Genomic DNA, 20,863 nt, shown 5'->3' on the forward strand with positions numbered 1-20,863 from the left:
GTATCATTACCATTGGGGGGCACTGTGGCTGGGTGGGATGCTCCTCCAGATGGAGATTTCGTGGAGTAAGGGATCCTGTTGTCTGGATGAAGATGACAAAATTGATTGTTTTATAAACAACAAAAGTAGATTCTTTTCATGACATGAGTTATTTCAAGGGTTATGCCATTTTACCAAGGAGGACTTTATCCTGTTTGTATCTGCAGGGCTTTCTTAAGTTCTTACTATTTTACATACCTATACACACACTGTCCTTACCCCATCTACCTTTCAAGCTTCTGCTCACCCATTAAGATCCATCTGAAGCATTATAGCTTCTAGAATATTTGCTCATGCCCCTACGTTGTTAATCATTATCTCCATTATCTCCACAGAGCCCTGTACTCTGCATTCTATGTTGGCACATATCATATTCTATAATAGTTACTGTTTATATGTCTGTCTCTCTTACTTGACTCTGAGCCTTTGGGGGCTCTTAAGTCTCCTATTTTCAGGGGCTACAGGAAGCCTAGTACATCATCCCTGACAGAAAGCAGTACCTATGTTCCGAAGGACTGTGTAGGTTGTCTCCATGCCAGCATGTATGTGGTCAGACACGTGACAGTGTAACAACCATGTCCCTGGGTGATCAGCAAACAACTCAATGGTTTGGAATGTCCCAGGAAAGAGATCATACACATCTCCTCGATAAGATTTATCTATCTGCAGAAAGAAGGTAATAAAGATAAGAGCAGGAATCAATAAAATGGAGAATAGAAAAATAATAGAGATAAATCAAAGAAAACAAAAACTGATTCTTTGAACAGGTCATAAGATGTGATACCATCCTCCACAATGCCCCCAATGATCCCTGCCTCCTGCTATTTATAACCTTTGTAGTCCCCTTCTATATTGTATGAAAGTTGGTCTGTGAGAGCAATAGCATGTGGAAGAAGTGATGGCATTCTACGTCTAAAAGACTTAGACTCTCTCTGTTGCTCTCTTCTCTTGGATCACTCACCCTGGGGGAAGTCCGCTCCCATGGCATACCCATGTGGTGAAGAAATGAAGCTTTCAGTCAGTAGCCCCATGAGTGAGTTTGGATGTGGATTCTCCAGTCCCAGTCAAACCTGACAACTACTGCTCCAGCTGATTACAGCCTCATGAGAAATGCTGGGTCACGACTGACTAGCTAAACTACTCCCAGATTTCTGACCCAGAAAACTGTGAGTTAGCATTTGTTGTTTTAGGACACTAAGTTTTGGGGTAATTTGTTATAAAACAATAACTAATGCAACCCCCTGGACAAACTGACCAAGAAAAAAAAAGACACATATTACAAATATTAGGAACAAAAGAGGGGATGTTGCTAAGACCTTCCAGGCACTGGAAAGCATAATAAAGGAATATTATGAATAACTATCTGTGAATTCTACAACTTGTATGGTATGGACAAATTCCTTAAGATGAAAATTACCTAGGTTCACTGTTCAGATTATCTATTAAAGAAACTGGAATTATATTAAAACTTTCTAATAAATTAAAACTCCGGGTCCAGATGGCTTCATTGGCAAATTCTACGAACATTTAAAGAAGAAATAATACAAGTACTAAACAAATCCTACTGGAAAATAGAAGAGGACAGACCACTTCCAACTCATGAGGCCAGCATTACCCTGACGCCTTAGTACTTTACCTATACATTATCCTAATACTATATGAGAAGAGAAAGCTATAACGAATATTTTTCATGAACATAAATGTAAAATCTTTAAAAAATACTAGCATGAATCCAACAATATATACAAAAGATAATGCATTGTGACAAAGCATGACTGATCCTGAGGTTGAATACTGGTTCAATATTTGAAAATTAATCTATGTCAATGACAAATATACTAAAGAAAATCATCCACAAACTAAAGAAGAAAAATGTGATCATCTCAATAGATGCAGAAAACACATTTGATAGAATTTAACATCTGTTTATGATAAAAACTATCAGCAAACTAAGAATAGAAAAAAAAAAAAAAAACTCCTTTCACTTATTAATAGGAACTACAAAAACCCTAAAGCAAACTTTATATTCAGTGATGAGTAACTGAGTACTTCCCCCACCCCCCCACCAAGACTAAGGTGAGGATATTTCCTTTCACCATTCAGATTCAACATTTGAGGTCCTAGCCAATGCAATAAGGCAAGACAAGAAATAAAAGGCATACAGATTGAATAAAGAAATAAAACCATCCAATTTACAGAAAAGAAGATTGTCTATGTAAGAAACCATCACCCCAAAATCTACAAAAAATCTACTAGAACATTTTAGCAAAGTTGTAGGATACATGATCAATTATACAAAAATCAATTATACTTCTATATATTGGTAATTAAAAATTAGAAATTGAAATAGAGACAATGCAACTTATACTATCACCAAAACCCATGTTATTGCTTAGGTAATAATCCAACAAAATATATTCAAGATCTGTATGCTGAGATGGAAAAAACATTCCATGCTCATGGATTGGAAGAATAAACATTGTTAAAATATCTATACTGCCCAGATCAATCTACACATTCAATGCAATCAAATCCAAATACCATCAACATTTTTCACAGAGCTGAAACAAACAGTCCTAAAATTTGTATGGAACCAGAAAAGACTCTGAATATCCAGGGGAATGTTGAAAAAGAAAACCAAAGCTGGGGGCCCACACGGTGCCTGACTTCAAGCAATATTACAAGGCTGTGAACATCAAGACAGGATGGTACTGGCACAAAAACAGACACATAGATCAATAGAACAGAATAGAGATTCCAGAAATGGATCCTCAACTCTATGGTTAACTAGTCTTCAACAAAGTAGGAAAGAATGTCTGATGGAAAAAAGACAGTCTCTTCAATAAATTGTGCTGGGAAAATTGGACAGCTGCATGCAGAAGAATGAGACTGGACCATTCTCTTACACCATACACAAAGATAAACTCAAAATGGGTGAAAGACCTAAATGTGAGACAGGAATCAATCAAAATCCTAGAGGAGAACACAGGCAGTAACCTCTTCGACCTTGGCCACAGCAACTTCTTGCAAGACACATCTCTAAAGGCAAGGGAAACAAAGGCAAAAAATGAACTATTAGGACTTCATAAAGATAAAAAACTTCTGCAAGGCAAAGGAAACAGTCAACAACCTAGAGAATGGGAGAAGATATTTGCAAAGATATTTGCATAACAAACAAAGGGCTGGTATCCAAGATCTATGAAGAACTCAAACTCAACACCCAAAAAGTAGATAATCCAGTCAAAAAATTGGCAGAATATATCAGCAAACACTTCTTCAAAGAAGAAATACAAATGGACAACAGACACATGAAAAAAAATGTTCCATATTACTTGTTATCAGGGAAATACAAATTAAAACTACAATGAGATGCCACCTTACACCAGTTAGAAGGGCTAAAATTAACAAGACAGGAAAAACAAATGTTGGCAAGGATGTGGAGGAAGGGGAACACTCTTTCATTGTTGGTGGGAATGCAAGCTGGTACAGCCACTCTGGAGAACAGTATGGAGGTTCCTCAAAAAGTTGAAAATAGAGCCACCCCATGACCCAGCAATTGCACTACTGGTTATTTACCCTAAAGATACAGATGCAGTGAAAAGAAGGGGCATCTGCATCCCAATGTTCATAGTAGCAATGTCCATAAAAGCCAAACTGTGGAAGGAGCTGAGATGTCTTTCAGCAGATGAATGGATAAAGAAGATGTGTTTTGTACATACAATGTAATATTACCCAGCCATCAGAAAGGATGACTACCTACCATTTACATCGACATGGTTAGAGCTGGAGGGTATTATGGTAAGTGAAGTAAGTCAATCAGAGAAAGACAGTTATCTTGTGGTTTCACTCATATGTGGAATATAAGAAATAGTGCAGAGGATCATAGGGAAAGGGAGGGGAAACAATGACTTTATTTGTGATAACTAAAACCCAGAAAGAACCCAAATGCCCCTCAATGGGAAAGTGGATTAACAAACTGCAATGTATTCACACCTTGGAATACTGCTCAACAATCCAACAGGACAAAGTACTGATAACACGCAGGATGGACGCAGTTCAAACGTGTATCCTAAGTGAAATGAGCCAGTTTTAAAATGCTGTAGATGGTGTGATTCCATAGATTTGATATTTCAGGAAAGGCAAAACTACAGAGACAGAAAGTAGATCAGTGGCTGCCAAAGATTAAGCATGAGAAAGTACCTTCCTCTAGAAAGTGCAACAAGGACATTTAAGGAGGCAATGAGGATGTTAATCAGTATTGATTACGCTATCGTATGTGCTGCCCCAAATAGAACCGTACACTAAATTAAGGGGCTTTTGCTCAATGGCAATTGTACTTAAATTTTTGAAGTTTATATGTGTACAAAATAACTGTATAAGCATATAGAATGATTTTTATAGTTTTATTAAATTTTATAAATTTTTAATGTATTTTTAAAGATGTGAGTTGAAAAAGGCAAGTTCTGAAAAGCAGCACAGCCATTTAATATGTAAACTGTAGTCATTGTAGACTAATATTTGGTGTCTTAACTATGTTAAATAAATACACAGAGGGGAAATATTAGGCGTTTGTTAAAGTTACTATTTATTGCTGTTTAACCACAAAAGGACCAATGCAGGTTCTTCCATGAATTAGATGTGATCATTCTTTTCTATTCTTTCTCCCTATAGACTTCACTAAGCTCTTGGGACCATGGCCTATTTATTTATTTATTTAGTAAAGATTTGATTTATTTATTTTCAAGAGTGAGAGAATGAGCCGCAGGAGGTGCAGAGGGAGAAGGGGAAGGACAAGCAGATTCCCCGCTGAGCACAGAGCCAGAAGCAGGGCTTGATATCAGGACCCCAATATCATGACCTAGGCTGAAGTCAAACTCTTTTTTTTTTTTTTAAAGATTTTATTTATTTTTTTGACAGAGCGATCACAAGTAGGCAGAGAGGCAGGCAGAGAGAGAGGCAGAGAGAGAGTAGGAAGCAGGCTCGGGACTCGATCCCAGGACCCTGGGATCATGACCTGAGCTGAAGGCAGCGGCTTAACCCACTGAGCCACCCAGGCGCCCTGAAGTCAAACTCTTAATTGACTAAGCCACCCAGGTACCCCAGGATGATGGCCTATTTAGATCTTATTCCTGGTATGCTGATTCCTCAGGACAGGGGTGGGGCCTGGCAGTCTCTTCCTTAAACAGCACCCCTGGGGTGATTCTGTACAGTCAGTGCCACCAAGGTGGAACAGCTTGATGCTACACAGGCAGACCACACATGGTCCAGCCCAGCTCAGCTGCGCCGGAAAAAAAAAAAAAGACAAGATAAAGTTTTGGAGCCAGCTTGAAGTATCTACTGGATAGGGCTTTTCTGTTAGCAAATGACATAGAAAACAAAGGAAATAAAAAGAAAGTAAAAGAAAAGGGGGAAGGTTAAGGATAAGAAACAGACTACTACAGTGGCTTTTATATGTAGTATTAACAGCATCATCCAGAGTGGTAAAAATTATCCCCATACAACTGATGAGAAAACTCCCCTCTGAAGCTTGGAGAGTTTCTCATAAGCACAACAAAATATATACACATATTAAGAAATACCTACGGGGGGGTATAATCATGTTATTCTGTTCCATTTTCTAATACGACCCTCACAAGTCATTTTTATTCACAGTGAACATACATTGACTCTTTGAGTTCAAAAAGTCTTCCCCAAAGCATATTTCTAATACTTACTTTGAAAAGAAAGCTCTCAGCATGATAATGGATGGTATGTATGTCCACTTCACTTCCCATTCCCAACAGATACCAGTTTGTCATCGTATCTTCATTCATGATAAGGCCATGGAGATTCCCAAAAATCTTTCCATTGATAGCTAAGAAGATGAAAACAGTCTTTGATTAGTGGTCATTACTTAATCTGGTTTTAAGAAATGGTTCAAGATCTTTAAGTTACCCATATTTTCATCTGCCTAATAAACACATAACCATCATACTCACACCAACGTTCCCACCATTCTAGACCCAAAAGCCAGGTTATGAAGAAATCCTTACAAAAGAGAGCCGGAAAAGAGAGGTCACAGTTTATTTTCAAAAGCTACATCTTGGGTAGCAGGGTGTTGTCTGTGTGCTTGCTGGTTTGGCACATTCTCTTTATAGAGTGGGTTACAGGCTTATTTCTGAAGCAGCCCTTATTTATACCATTCTATAGATGAGTGAACTAAAGCACAGAGAATCAAGGTCCTATAAGTCAAAGTTAAATGACCTAGAAGCTATTCCCTTAACGCTTTGCTTTCTGAGAACTAGTTTGGGGCAAGTTCCTAAGCATGACTGAATTGCCAAAAGGAGGAAAGCTTCACACGGACTGAGCCATGCCCTCACAATGACCAAAGCAAACTCCAGCTGGGTTGACATGATGGGGACTCTCCCTCTGCTTTCTACTAAATTTTTATTCTGTGCATTGTGCCAAGGCAAATGAGTTATATTTATTAAAAATAGCATACTCAGAAACTTTGGGGGAAGGGATGCAAAATTATAGGGGAAGAAGTAGCTGAATCAGAAATCAGCCTGCATATTCTAATCAATGTTAGCAATATAAGCTTTGTGACCTTGGGCAAGGCCTATCTTTTTGTATATTTTGGTCAGAAGTATCTTGGTATGATAGTACAAATGTATCAATTAAAACATATTACTCTCACTTAAAAAAAAACTACCTTAAAGTACATAGAATTAAATAAATAGCATAGACACATTAAAAGAGAAATTTGGTGATGAAAATTTCATGTTCCTGAGTCAGTGTAACCAGGCCCTTAAATTTGATTAGCTTGATGTTATGATGTATTCTTATATATCACCCATAAGTGATAATTCATTTTTTAGGAATTACTTTACAATTTTACAGTTTAGGGATCCCAGAGTTCTGAGATAGAGCACCCTACATAATTGATCCAAAGTTGCACTTGACCTTGCTGGTAGCCAATCAATGGATTAGTCCATTCTCTCTGAAGGAAAGGTCTAAAGGAGTTTCTCTAGCCCACGTGCCCCTGGGAATGGAGAAGGGTTCAGAGAAAGAGGTTGGGGACCTACTACAGTTATAGGAATTTCTATAAGCTTATATCAACAAGGGTCTTCTTTTTAAACCTCTGATATACCATGCATTCTGTTGCTCTCCTCAAAATCATCAGTGCGCTTAAAATGTCGTGGATCTTTATTGAGATACTTCTTAATATTGTCATCCAGATACCAGGATTCATTCTCATTAAATACCAAAAACAAGAGAACGAATTCATAATCAACATCACTTCTTCTTCCCTTTTCATTCAACACTCCTTCTCTGCAAATAATCAGAGGACCCATCAAACCGCTATATGTATCCTGAAAGAAAAATAAATTGAATTAGAGGAGCTTTTAAATAATTTAACAAGACAGATTAAGTTAGTAGGAAGGCCACTGTGAAAAGACTGTTGACTACAAAATAATTATTTTTTTGAAGATTTATTTATTAATTTGTGAAGGGAGAGGCAGAGGGAGAGAGAGAACTTCAAGCAGACTCCATGCTGGGTGTGGAGCCCCATATGGGGCTCGATCTCATGACACTGAGATCACAACCTGCGTGGAAACCAAGAGTCAGCCACCTAATCTACTGTGCCACCCGTCCCCTACCACAAAATAATTAAGAAGCCCTGAAGATGTGGGAATGTTCCTAAAAATGAGCTACGGCAACCTCTTTGAGGGCTGAATTGGTGTCCCTCCCTCATCACTGAGTCACCAGAGCATAGTCCAGTGATTAGTACCTAAAAGATGTTCAACAAATATTTGTTGAATAATTGAATGCTTATTTCTATTTTCCTGTTCACTTTCCAAGTGAGACTATAGAACTATATACAGGTCTTATATTCCACTTTCTATGGGTAATTAGAAAATGATTTGGGACCATGCATGACCACCATGGCAAATTGTTCAGCCCTACATTTCCTTTGGGAGGAAAACTCCCACATTTCCAATTGCCTATTTAGATATTCCATCTGGATGTGCTTCCAGCAACAGTTCAATCCACTGAGCATTTTTAAAGTGGGTTTTATTATTTCCCTCAAAACACTTCCTTCTCCTGAACTGAGAGGAGTTCAGTTCACCTTCTATTTTCCTATTTTCAGCTTTACTCATAATGTTCTTTCTTCTTAGAATTTCTTTCTAATGCTCCCTCTATAGCCCTGTATTCCTACTGAACTCACCAGACTCCAAGTTGTATTATAACTTCAGTTGTTTATAATATAAACAGTTGTATTTCTGTTGATAGTACTATGCTGTTTCCTGTTGTTTCCTGTTGTTTAGGTCAGGAAACGATTTCAGTGTTTAATTCTTTTTTCTTCCTCACTTTGTCCCATCTTGTTTACTGTCAAATCTTACATTTCTTTTACCTTCACAATACCTCTCCATTCTGTGACTTTTTTCCCATTCCATCCACCATGGTTCTAGTGTTGGATCTTAATCCCTCACCCTGGACTAGAAATTGGGTCCTCTCTGGTCTCTGGCTCACCTCGCATCCAGCCTATCCTTTTTGACTATCATCAGGTCAATCTCATCACTCCCATATCTTGCAGTCTTCAGTGTTTTTCCAGTGATATTCCTGCTGGATAAATACAAACCCTCGACAGGTCCTTAAGGTCCTCATGTGCTCCCCCAGTGGATTTTTCTACCTTAAGTTCCCCCAAACTACTTTCCTTTTGTACCTTAGATGGTGGCCAGTAGGATGCTGAACATTTCCCAAACACACCTTCTATTTTCCTATTTTCAGCTTTACTCATAATGTTCTTTCTTCTTAGACTCTCTTTCTAATGCTCCCTCTATAGCCCTGTATTCCTACTGAACTCACCAGACTCCAAGTTGTATTATAATTATGGGTGTGCACATGTATTATTTTCCCCAAAGATGATAAATTCTTTCAAGACAGGAATATTTGCATCCTTCATAAAAATTGGTAGGAACATTCACATATCACAAGTGCTCAATAAATATTTATTGGGAAGCACAAAGGAATAAACAAATGTGGGTTTCCCATAATTCCAATATGTAATTTTATTTTTTCAGGTGTCGTGTATTTCTCTCCTGAACTCTTGCACTGTCCAATACAACTCAGGGATGTTAGTACAGCATCTAAAATATAAGTTTAGATAATCTTTCTCCTCTTAAAAATAATAGACAATGCTTACATTATATATCAGATATGATTTTAGTTTGGATTTTGATTTATGACATGTAATTAGAGACTAGTTGTTTTATATACACATATCTGACTTGAATTCAGAATTTCAGAATCTTGAATTGCTAAGTAAAGTTAATCTACTTATTATTCAACTAGTTTGCAGTTTCAGTTATGTTTGGAGTGTGCTTTCTTTTCCAAGTCCAATAGCAATGGCAATACCTTTACAAATGATAGATTTCTCACATCAAAAACCATGATATAAATTACATTAAAATATATTTTTATTTTATGATTATCTATTTACATATCCTCTTTTGCTTCCAGCTACCTTGTAAATTATTTTATTATTATTATTATGATCAGTTAGTCAATATGTAGTAGATCATTAATTTTTGATGTAGTGTAAGTTCTAAATTTGGTAACTGACACATGGGGATTTTATTTGTTGATTTTTTTTTAACCCATACTTTAGATTGAGGGTTGGCAAACTTTTTTTGGTAAAGCATCAGATAGAAAGTATTTTTTTTTTACTTTGCTGGCCATACTGTTTCTGTAATAACTACTGTTTACAAAGAGATAATAGATTCCAAATGGAGTCACTTATGCAAAGCCCACATCACCAAACTGAGATTTAATACCTAACTTAATTACCATTTCAACCTCTCCCCGGAGTGGAGTCTTAATCTGGAGTTACCTGGTCATGACCAATGAGGTAATCTGCTTCTTAGACATCTGCCATCCCCTAAAGGAAGGTGACCTTGCCACAAATAATCCATTTTTCACTAGTAACTTCCTTATCCCATCCCTTTCTTCCTATGAAAGTTTTTCATTCTGTGCAGCTCTTTGGAACTCTGATCTATCTGCTAGGTAGGAGGCTCCTTGATTCATAAGTTATTGAATAAAGCCTGTAGGACTCTAGAGTGTACTCAGTTGAGTTTTGTTTTTTAAGAGAATTGGTAGCAGTGATGGAATCCAAAGAACACTCCTGATGGCTTTCAGGAACAGTGAGAAACAGGCATGATACCTGAAGACCCTCTGAATTCTCTTTCTTACCATTTCTGAGGGCTGTGGACAAGTTCTACGTGGTTCTGAGCTCTACTCTCTTTGTGTCAAGCTCCCACTCTAATTAGCTTTCCACAGTTCTCCATTGGACTGGAATCCCCAGCCCTTGGTTCAGTCCCCAAATTCTCCATTGGGAACTGCTGGTCGTTACTGGTTGGGGTTGAAGTGGATCTAACTTGAAAGCTGGGCTGGGTCCAAAAGAGAATTTTGTTTTACTTGTTTTGTATAGATAAAGGCTATTGCTAATGGAATCTTGGAAGCTAAAAGCTACAAAATTGGTGGGCATGGATTGAGCACTTAAAAGCTGTTAGAGCATCTGCTACTAAACCATAAAGACTCTTGTGGTAGAATAAGTTGGTCACGGAACAGGTTAGATTGACACTCAGTCATTCATAAACCTCAAGAAAATGTCCAAATAACAAGGCACAGTGTAAAATACCACATAATCCCCAACCCAGTGGCACAGCCCCCTTGGGTATTAGTTTGACTCCAAGAGACCCAAAGGCTTAGCTGAAAAAAAAGAAAGAGAGAGAGAGAGAGAGAGAGACCCTCAAATTTCAAAGAGTTGAGCATACCACCTTCTGGAATATCTACTTATTTTATGTCTTGGAACTACAGCCCCAGAAGCTATATATACTGCTAAAATGGCAAAATCTAACTAAAGACAACCTAGAATTACGATGGCCATCATGGGGAACGTTCCAATGAGACAAGATCGTTGATTTAAGAAGTACACTTACAAACAAGGGTTTCCAAATCAAGCAGAGAGAATGGGATACCTATTTTAACTGGAATGTAAAAGCTTCCAAAAGGCTTTAAGATTCCAAAATAACTTCATGCAAAGTGTCTTTGCAAAAGTCTAATGATCGCTTCTCGGCCTTTTGGCTAAGATCAAATGCAAAAGTCTAATGAAAAATTAAAGATGCAAAAGGTATCTGAAACAATACTTAGGACTTCTTCATTACATGCTCCTTGGAGTCCATCATCAAAACACTGGCCCAGAAATTGATGCCTCATTTGTAATCAACTGAGACATAAGGAGGAAAACCATTCTCATAGGTTTTGTGCAAATTCTTCAATATCCACTCAAATGTCCCCATATTTACCTACAAAGAAGAGTCCCTCATAATGCCCCTCCCCAGAGTTGATAAGACCCTGACAGATTTTTTTGGTAAACTGTTACATTATTCCCTTAAAAAGCCCAGGGGAAACTAAAATTAAAATGAACGAAAAACCTTGCCAAATCCTAATAGACAGTGGAGCCTAAAGTGGGGATCCTGAGAAAACTGGCAAAAGTCAGAAAAGGGTAAGAATTCTTACCAAGAGTCAGGTCTCCTGAACATCTGTCTGTAGTGTCCAGTTAAGAAAGGAAAATAAAACTTCACATTGTCCTTTCCTTTCCAAATTCATACCTGTTGGTTATTGATCATTTCTCTCCTAGAGACAACTATTGCCTTCCTGTTTCTTTTCTGTCCTAAGAGCTTGACTTGGCTTTCTGCCTGTCTGGGACATGCAGGTTGCCATTTCTTTCTCTTGTCTATCTTTGCGCGTGACTTCGGATCTTGGGAAATTAGTATCTTTTACCCTCTTCAGGGACTGCTTTTCTATACAAGGAGTATTCAGTACTGCAAGAAATATTTTCCTGGATGAAAGGCGACAAGATATTTACAAGAATTTTTAAAGTAGTTTTGTGGCAAGAAGTTGACCAGATTGGAAGCTGATAATGAGACCCTGACAGAAATTATTTTAGATTGCCTGGCAAAAATGAAATGATGTATCCAGAGGGAAAGGAAAACATCTCAAGCATTTGTAGAAGGATTTACTAAAACATTCCAGAGACAAACAGTTCTAAATCCATAGAAATCTTCTGATTTTCATCTTAGCTGGAAATCCTCTCCTGACATATATTTTTAAAAAGCCAAATTGAAAATAATGAGGTTAGGTGGGTACATCAGCCCCTTGATATCATTTAGGCTGCAACCCAATTCTTTGAGGAATTAAAGCAACTACCCTTATTTCACAAATCTTGACAAAACCAAAAATGCAGCTCTAGAAACAATTCAGAATCCACCTATTACCAATTTACTAATCCCCCAAACCTCATCTATTTATTACAAAAAGCTTGCAAATACTGTATAAATTCTGGCCTCAGGAAATAGTTCTGGCCAGTTCTGGCATTCTTTCCCTGTGCCTTTGAGACTGGAAATATTCTACCTGGTGTTCTCCAGGAGCTCTTTTCTAGTCATCTCTTGATACAAACTTCATGGAGGTAATTCTTATCAGAAGAAAAACAAGGAGTTGGGGAGTTTCTTTGGAACTTGGGCAAATTAAAAATCACATCTTCTCCACAAATAGTAATAAAAAGCTTTGACCATCTTAATACATAAACTTAACTTCTTCCATCTATCAGTAACACAATTAGATCTAACTTCTTTTATAACTACTGGATTTTGTATTATTGTGCTTGATTCATGGCAACATTTTAGAACAGAATCTATAAGATCTGTTTATATCTGTGTGTGTGTGCGTGTGTGTGTGTGTTAGATAGTATTGCCAAAATGATTTTGTAAAAGCGCTCTAATTGACTTAAAAAAATTAAATACTTAAATGAATTAAGTATTTATAAAATTCTCAAAAATATAATAGAAATTAACCCAAATGCTTTCTGGGTTCATGTGATCGGGAAAAGTATTCAGTATTAAAGCTAATTAAGTCTGATAGCTTAATTAAAATGTACATGTCTTTAGAATTATTAGCATTCAATAATGCAGACTTGCAACTTTTATTCTACCTGGGTTTATTAATTAAATAAGTCTACATTACCTCTGTTAAGACTTTTGTTAACAAGAAAAATAATTTGTATGATGAAATTTTCATAAGTTAAAAAACAAGTGAATTTAATAGATGTAACTGGAATTAGAGTTTTCAGGTGAACTTTTCTTAATGTTTGAAGTTTTTATTTAAATTCTAGTTAGTTAACATGTAGTGTAATATTATTTCGGGAGCAGAATTCAGGGATTCATTACTTATATATAACACCCAGTACTCATCACAACAAGTGCCCTCCTTCATACCCATTACCTATTTGCCCATTTCCTCTGCTCCCCTCCATCAACTTTCAGTTTGTTCTCTATCGTTAAGAGTCTCTTATGGTTTGCTTCCCTCTCTCTCTTTCCCCCCTTCCCTTATGCTCACCTATTTTGTTTCTTAAGTTCCACATCTGAGTGAAATCATAGGTATTTGTCTTTCTCCGACTGACTTTTTTCCTTAGCATAATGTTCTCTAGCTCCAGCCATGTCATTATAAATGACAAGGTTTCATTCTTTTTGATGATCAAGTAACATTCCATCACACACACACACACACACACACACACACACACACATCACATCTTCTTTATCCATTCTTTAATCAATGGACATTTGGACTTTTTCTATAGTTTGGCTATTGTTGATCACGCTCCTATAAACATTGGATGGCATTCACCCCTTTGAATCTGTATTTTTATATCCTTTAGATAAATAGCTAGCAGTGCAATTGCTGGATCATAAAGTAGTTCTATTTTTAAGTTTTTGAGGAACCTCCATACTGTTTTTCAGAATGACTGCACCAGCTTATATTCCCACCAACAGTGCAAGAGGATTTCCTTTTTCTGCATCCTTGCCAAAATCTGGGGTTTCCTGTGTTGTTGATTTTAGCCACTCTGACAGATAAGAGGTGGTATCTCATCCTGGTTTTGATTTGTATTTCCCTGATGATGAGTGATATGGAGTATCTTTCCATGTGTCTGTTGGCCATCTCTATGTGTTCTGTGGAAGAATGTCTGTTCGTGTTTTCTGACCATTTCTTAACTGGATTATTTGTTTTTTGGGTGTTGGTTTAGGTAAGTTTTTATATATTTTGGGTACTAACCCTTTATCAGAGATGTGAATTTGCATTTTCTCCCATTCTGTAGGTTGTCTTTTAGTTCTGTTGTTTCCTTTGCCTTATTGAAAACAAAGATTTTATTTATTTATTTATTTATTTAGGATAGTAGGAGGATGGGTGGATGGAGAGAAAGAGAGAGAGAGAAAGAATCTCAAGCAGATTCTACACTGAGCATGGAGACTGATGGGGGGACTCAATCTCACAATCCTGAGATCATGACCTGAGCCAAAATCAAGAGTCAGATGTTTAACCAACTAAGTCATCCAGGTACCCCCCAAAGCTTTTTATCTTGGTGAAATCCCAGCAATTCATTTTTGCCTTTGTTTCCCTTGCCTCCAGAGACCTGTCTAGTAAGAAGTTGCTACGGATGATGTCAAAGAGGTTGCTGCCTGTGTTCTCTGGGATTTTGATGGTTCCCAGTCTCACATTTAGGTCTTTCATCCATTTTTGAATTTAATTTTGTGTATGATGTAAGAAAGTGGTCAGGTTTCATTCTTTTGCATGTGGCTGTCCAGTTTTCCCAACACCATTTGTTGAAGCGACTGTCTTTTTTCGACTGGATACTCTTTCCTTTTTTGTCAAAGATTAGTTGACCTTGTAGTTCTGGATCCATTTCTGGGTTTTTTATTCTGTTCCATGGATCTATGTATCTGTTTTTTGCGCCAGTACAATGGTGTCTTGATGACTACAGCTTTGTAATAGTATTCAAAGTCCAGAATTGTGGTACCGGCAGCTTTGTTTTTCTTTTTCAAGATTCTTTGGCTACTTAGGGTCTTTTGTGTTTCCATACACATTTTAGGACTGTTTGTTTTAACTCTGAAAAATGCTGATGATATTTAGGTGAACCTTTAAGCAATAGTGGTATTTTATGGTATGTCTACTTAAATAGTCTCCTCACATCTTTCTGATAACTTAGAACTTTAGAGTTTTGCTAAGTGAAATGAAATGATGAATAATAACTTAATATCTAGATCATTTCCAGATAAAATACAGAAATGCTAATTACTGAACATGGGCTTACTTACTTTTTTTACTTCTTATGAACAAGAAACTTAAGATATTTGCGTTTATTAATAAACAAGTTGTATGCTCCATTGAAAAATTTACTATGAGGTAGAATAGATTTCTATAAATTTTGAAATGCATTTATAAATTTGTCAAACCACAGAATGCTAGTATAAAAGACAGTTAACAATTGTTTGCTTTTTTATTTTCACTAGAAATTATGGTGATTAATGGTTAAAAATTCAATATATTCAAGCTACTAGAAACAATAAGGGAAATGACTCTGTTTGTAAGGAAACTAGGCTGTGTGTTTTTGGTAAAAGAAGGTATGAGAAATGGAGATGCATTTTTATTGAGGGAAAAGAAAGTAATCTTGTCCTAGAGTGAGTCTGATTATTTCAGAATAAGGAAGAGGAAGAGCAAAGAACAAAATTTAGACGTAAAAAAGGAAGTTGTAGAAGGTTTGTAGAAGGGAGTCTTGGGAAAGAAATTTTATGTGAGTCAAGCTGGCTCAGACTATAATAAATTTAAGTAAAAAAAATTTAATATCAAAAGTACACAATATATGGGTAATGCTGACCTTGTAGAATGAGTTTGGAAGTTTTCCTTCCTCTTATATTTTTGGAATAGTTTGAGAAGAATAGATGTTAATTCTCATTTAAATGTATCATAGAATTCACATGTGAAGTCACAGACTTTAGTTTGTTGGGAGTGTTTTGATTACAGATTTAATTTCATTGCCAGCAACTGGTCTGTTAAAATTTCCTATTTTTCTGATTCAGTTTTGGAAGATTATATATTTCTAGGAACTTATCCATTTCTTCTAGGTTGTCCAATTTTTCCAGTAATTTTTCATAATATTCTCCTATAATCTTTTATATCTCTGTGATGTCAGTTGTTATTTCTCTTTTTTCATTTCTGATTTTATTTGAGTCCTCTCTCTTTTTCTCTTAATATGTCTGGCAAAAGGTTTATCAATTTTGTCAATCTTTTCAAAGAACCAGCTCCAGGCTTCATTGATCTTTTCTGTTTATTTATTTTTCTTTTAGTCTCTAGTTCACTTATTTCTACTCTGATCTGCATTATTTCCTTTCTTCTACTAGTGTTGGCCATTGTTCTTTTTCTAGTTCCTTTAGGGGTAAGGCTAAATTATTTGAGGTTTTTCTTGCTTCTTGAGGTATTGCTATAAACTTCCCTCTTAAAACTGCTATGGCTGCATCCCAAAGATTTTGGGCCATTGTAACTTCATTTTCATTTGTCTCCATTTATTTTTTGTATTTCCTCTTTGACTTCTTGATTAACTCATTTATTGTTTGGTATTATATTTTTAGCCTCAATGTAATTTCATTCTTTTCAGGATTTTTTTCTTGTACTTGACTCCTAGTTTCATATAGTTGTGGTCAGAAAGGATGCTTGATATGATTTCGATCTTCTTAAATTTATTGAGACATGTTTTGTGTCCTAACATGTGATCTGTCCTGGAGAATGTTCCATGTGCACTTGAAAAGAATGTGTATTCTGCTGTTTGGATTTGAAATGTTCTGTACATATCTGTTAGTTCAAGCTGGTCTAATGTGTTTGTTGTTCAAATCCACCATTTCCTTGTTGATCTTCTGTCTGGGTGATCTATCCACCGATGTAAGTGGGGTACTAGAGTCCCCTACTCTTATTGTATTATGTCAATTTCTCTTTTTATGTCTGTTACTTTATTTATTTAGGTACTCTATGTTCAGTGCATAAATATTTATTTTATCCTCTTGTTGGATTGTTTCCTCTATCATTGTGTAATGACCTTCTTTGCCACTTACTACAGTCTTTCTTTTGAAGTCTATATTTCTGTCCAAAAAAAAAGGTCTATATATCTGATATAAGTATTGCCTGTCCTTTTTTTGTTCATTTCTATTTGCTTGGTATGCTTTTCTAGCTCTTTGCTTTCAGTTTCTGTGTCTTTAGGTATGAAGTGAATCTCTTATAAGCAGCATATAGATCGTGGATTGGTATTTTTTTTTATCCATTCAGGCATCCTTTGTTTTTAATTGGAACATTATTACATTTATATTTTAAGAAATTATTGATAGGTGTGTACTTATTACCCTTTTGTTAACTGTTTTCTGGCTGTTTTTTAGTTCTTTTGTATTCTTTCTTCTCTTCCTTTCTTCCCTTATAGTTTGATGGCTTTCTTTGGTGTTGTTTGGATTCCTTTCTGTTCATTTTTTAAATCAATTATAGGTTTTTTATTTGTGGTTACCATTACATTTATATATGATATCTTATGTACATAGCAGTTTATGTTGTTGATGGTTGCTTAAATTCAGACATATTCTAAAAGCAATATATTTCTACTGCCTTCCATATATAATGTATATGATTTCGTATTTTGCAACTTTTTCATTTGTGTTTCCTTTGGCTAATTTTTGGAGATATAATCAATTTTGCTACTTCTCTGTTTTAATCTTCACACTGACTTTATAAGTGATTAATCTACTACCTATAATATATGTTTGCTTTTACCTGTGAAAGTCTTTCCTTTTAGAGTTTTCCTCTGGTTATGCCTTTTCTTTTCATTCAAGGAATTTCCTTCAACATTTCTCCTAAAGCTTGTATAATGGTGATAAACTTCTTAACTTTTGTTTGTCTGGGAAACACTTTATCTCTCCTTCTACTGTGAATGATAACTTTTCTAGGTAGTGTATTCTTAGTTGCAGGTTTTTTTCCTTTTATCACTTTGAATATATCATGCCACTCTCTTCTGGGCTGGGAAGTTTCTGCTGAAAAACCAGGTGAGAGCCTTATGGAATTTCCCTTGTATGTAACTATTTTCTTTTCTCTTGATGCTTTTAAAATCCCCTCTTTATCATTACTTTTGCCATTTTAATTATTATGTGTCTTGCTGTGGACTTCCTTATCTTACTAGAAGCTTCTGTGCTTTTTAGTTTAGGATGTCCGTTTTCTTCCCTAGATTTAGGAAGTTTTCAGCTATTATTTCTTCAATTAAATTTTCAGCTCCCCTTTCTCTTTTTCCCCTGAGATCCTTATAATGTGAGTAGTATCATGTTTGATATCGTTGGGTTTCCTTAACATATCCTTATTTTTACTATTCTTTTTATTCTTTAAAAAATTTTTCTGCTTGGTTGCTTTCCATTCTCTGTCCTCCAGATCACTGACCCATTCTTCTGCATCCTGTAATCTGTTGTTGATTCCCTGTAGTGTGTATATATATATATATATTTTAATTTCAGTTATTGAATTCTTCATTGCTGACTGGATCATTTTTTATTTTCTATCTCTTTGTTGAAGTGTTCATTGAGTTCATCTGCTCTTAAATCCAGTATCTTTATGACCATTAGTTTGAATTCTTTATTAGGCATATTGCTTATCTCATTTCATTTAGCTCTTTTGCTGTGATTGTGTCTTATTCTTTCATTTGGCCCATATTTCTCTGTCTCTTCATTTTGTCTAACACTGTGTGTTTCTATGTAGTAGGGAAGCCAACCACATCCCTGCTCTTGAAAGTAGTGGCCTTTGTAGAAGAGGTCCTGTAGCATACCCTGGTCACCAGAACCAGGTGATACAGGGGTGTCTCCTATGTGGGCTGTGTGCCCTGTACTGTTGTAGCAGAAATGTGTCTGCCCTCAAAGAAGTAAGCTGCAAGGATCTGCTTTGTCTGCTATGGATGCACAGTGGAGGGTTTGTCCCTGTGCTGTTGAGGTGCCTGCCTGAGGCTGCCATGGGTTCATAAGTGGACAAGATCTGTATGTTCTCCTGATGCCAAAACCAGACAAAGACACTATAAAATAAAGCAAAACAAAACAAAAACCTATATCCCAATATCTCTGATGAACATGGATATAAAAATCCTTAACAACATGTTAGCAAACAGAATTCAACATTAAAGTTAAAATCATTCCCCACAATCAAGCAGGATTTACTCCAGGAATCGAAGGATAGTTCAATATTTGCAAATCAATCAATGTGATATATCATATTATAAGAGAAAGGATAAAAACCATATAATCATCTCAATAGATGCAGAAAAAGCATTTGACAATATTCAACATTCATTTATGATAAAAACTCTGAAAAAAGTTCAGAGTTAGTTCATGAACCTAACATCATGAACAAGACAAAAAAAAAAAAAAATCCATTCTCACCATTTCTACTCAACATAGTACCAGAAGCCCTGGCCATAGCAATGAGATGAGAAGAAGAAATAAAAAGCACTCAAATTGATAAGGAAGAATTACAATTGTCGCTATTTATAGATCACATGATGTTACATATAGGAAACCCTAAAGGCTCCACCAGAGAACTATTAGAATTGATAAACGAATTCAGCAAAGTTGCAGAAAGCAAAGTTAATATGCAGAAAACTGGTGCATATCTATACACTAATAATGAAGTAGTAGAAAGAGAAATTAAGAAAATAATCCCATTTACAATTGTATCAAAAAAGAGCAAAATATTTAGGAATAAATTTAACCAAGGATGTGTAAGATCTGTACTCTGAAAACTATAAAGCACTGATGAAGGAAACCAGGGATGACACAACTGGAAAGGTATTCCATGCTCATGGATTAGAAGAATAAATATTGTTAAAATGTCTATACTACCCAAACTAATCTACAGATTCAACACAATCTCTATCAAAATATTAATAGCATTTTTTTTTACAGAACTAGTACAAATGAACTAAAAACTGTATGTAACCACAAAATACTACAAATCAAAGCAATGTTGAGAAAGAACAAAACTGCAGATATCACAATCCCAGATTTCACGCTATATTACAAGGCTGTAGTAATCAAACTAGTATGATATTGGCACAGAAATAGAGACATAGATCAATAGAACAGAATAGAGAGACTAGAAATAAACTTATGATCAATTAATCTATGATAAAGGAGGGAAAAATATACAATGAGGAAAAGACAGTCTCTTCAATAAATGGTGTTGGGAAAACCAAACAGCTACATGCAAAAGAATGAAACTGGAACACATTCTTATACCACATACAAAAATGAACTGAAATGGATTAAAGACCTAAATGTGAGATAAACCCATAAAAATCCTTAAAGAGAGCACAGGCAGTAAAATCTCTGACATCTGCCATAGCACATTTTTCTAGGTATATCTCTCAGGTAAGGGGAACAAAAGCAAAAAATAAAAAATTGGAATTACACCAAAATAAAAAGTTTTATACACTCAATGAAACCAATAACAAAATGAAAAGGCAACCTACTAAATGGGAGAAGATATTTCCAAATTATCTTTAATAATGAGTTAATATTAAAAATATATAAGGAACTTAACTCAACACCAAAAGGCAAATAATCAAATTTAAAAATGTGCAGAGGATTTGAGTAGACATTTTTCCAAAGAAGATACACAGATGGACTACAGACACATGAAAAGATGCTCAAAATCACGAGTCATCAAGGAAATGCAAATCAAAACGACGATGAGATATCTTACAACTGTCAGAAGGGCTAGAATAAAAAAGATAAGAAATAACAAGTGTTGGTGAGGATGTGGAGAAATAGGAACCCTCTTGCACCATTGGTGGGAATGTAAATTAGTGCAGCCACTGTGGAAAACAGTAAGGAGGTCCTCATAATTAAAACCAGAAATGCCATATGTTCCAGTAATTCCA

General features: G+C 35.8%; 1 protein-coding gene across 1 annotated transcript in view; it reads right to left on the bottom strand.

Annotated features, from left to right (window-relative positions):
* HEPHL1 (hephaestin like 1) overlaps positions 1–20,863 on the bottom strand; it is a gene marked incomplete at both ends in the record, with an annotated part of 86,283 nt that overhangs the window by 284 nt on the left and 65,136 nt on the right. The window contains 4 exons of the mRNA XM_082684105.1: positions 11–82; positions 540–702; positions 5,754–5,893; positions 7,169–7,391. Of these exons, the coding sequence (XP_082540231.1) occupies positions 11–82; positions 540–702; positions 5,754–5,893; positions 7,169–7,391 (598 nt within the window). The remainder of the gene's footprint in view (positions 1–10; positions 83–539; positions 703–5,753; positions 5,894–7,168; positions 7,392–20,863) is intronic.

This window comes from Mustela nivalis (assembly GCF_964662115.1).
Source record: "Mustela nivalis genome assembly, chromosome: 9".
NCBI lineage: Eukaryota > Metazoa > Chordata > Mammalia > Carnivora > Mustelidae > Mustela > Mustela nivalis.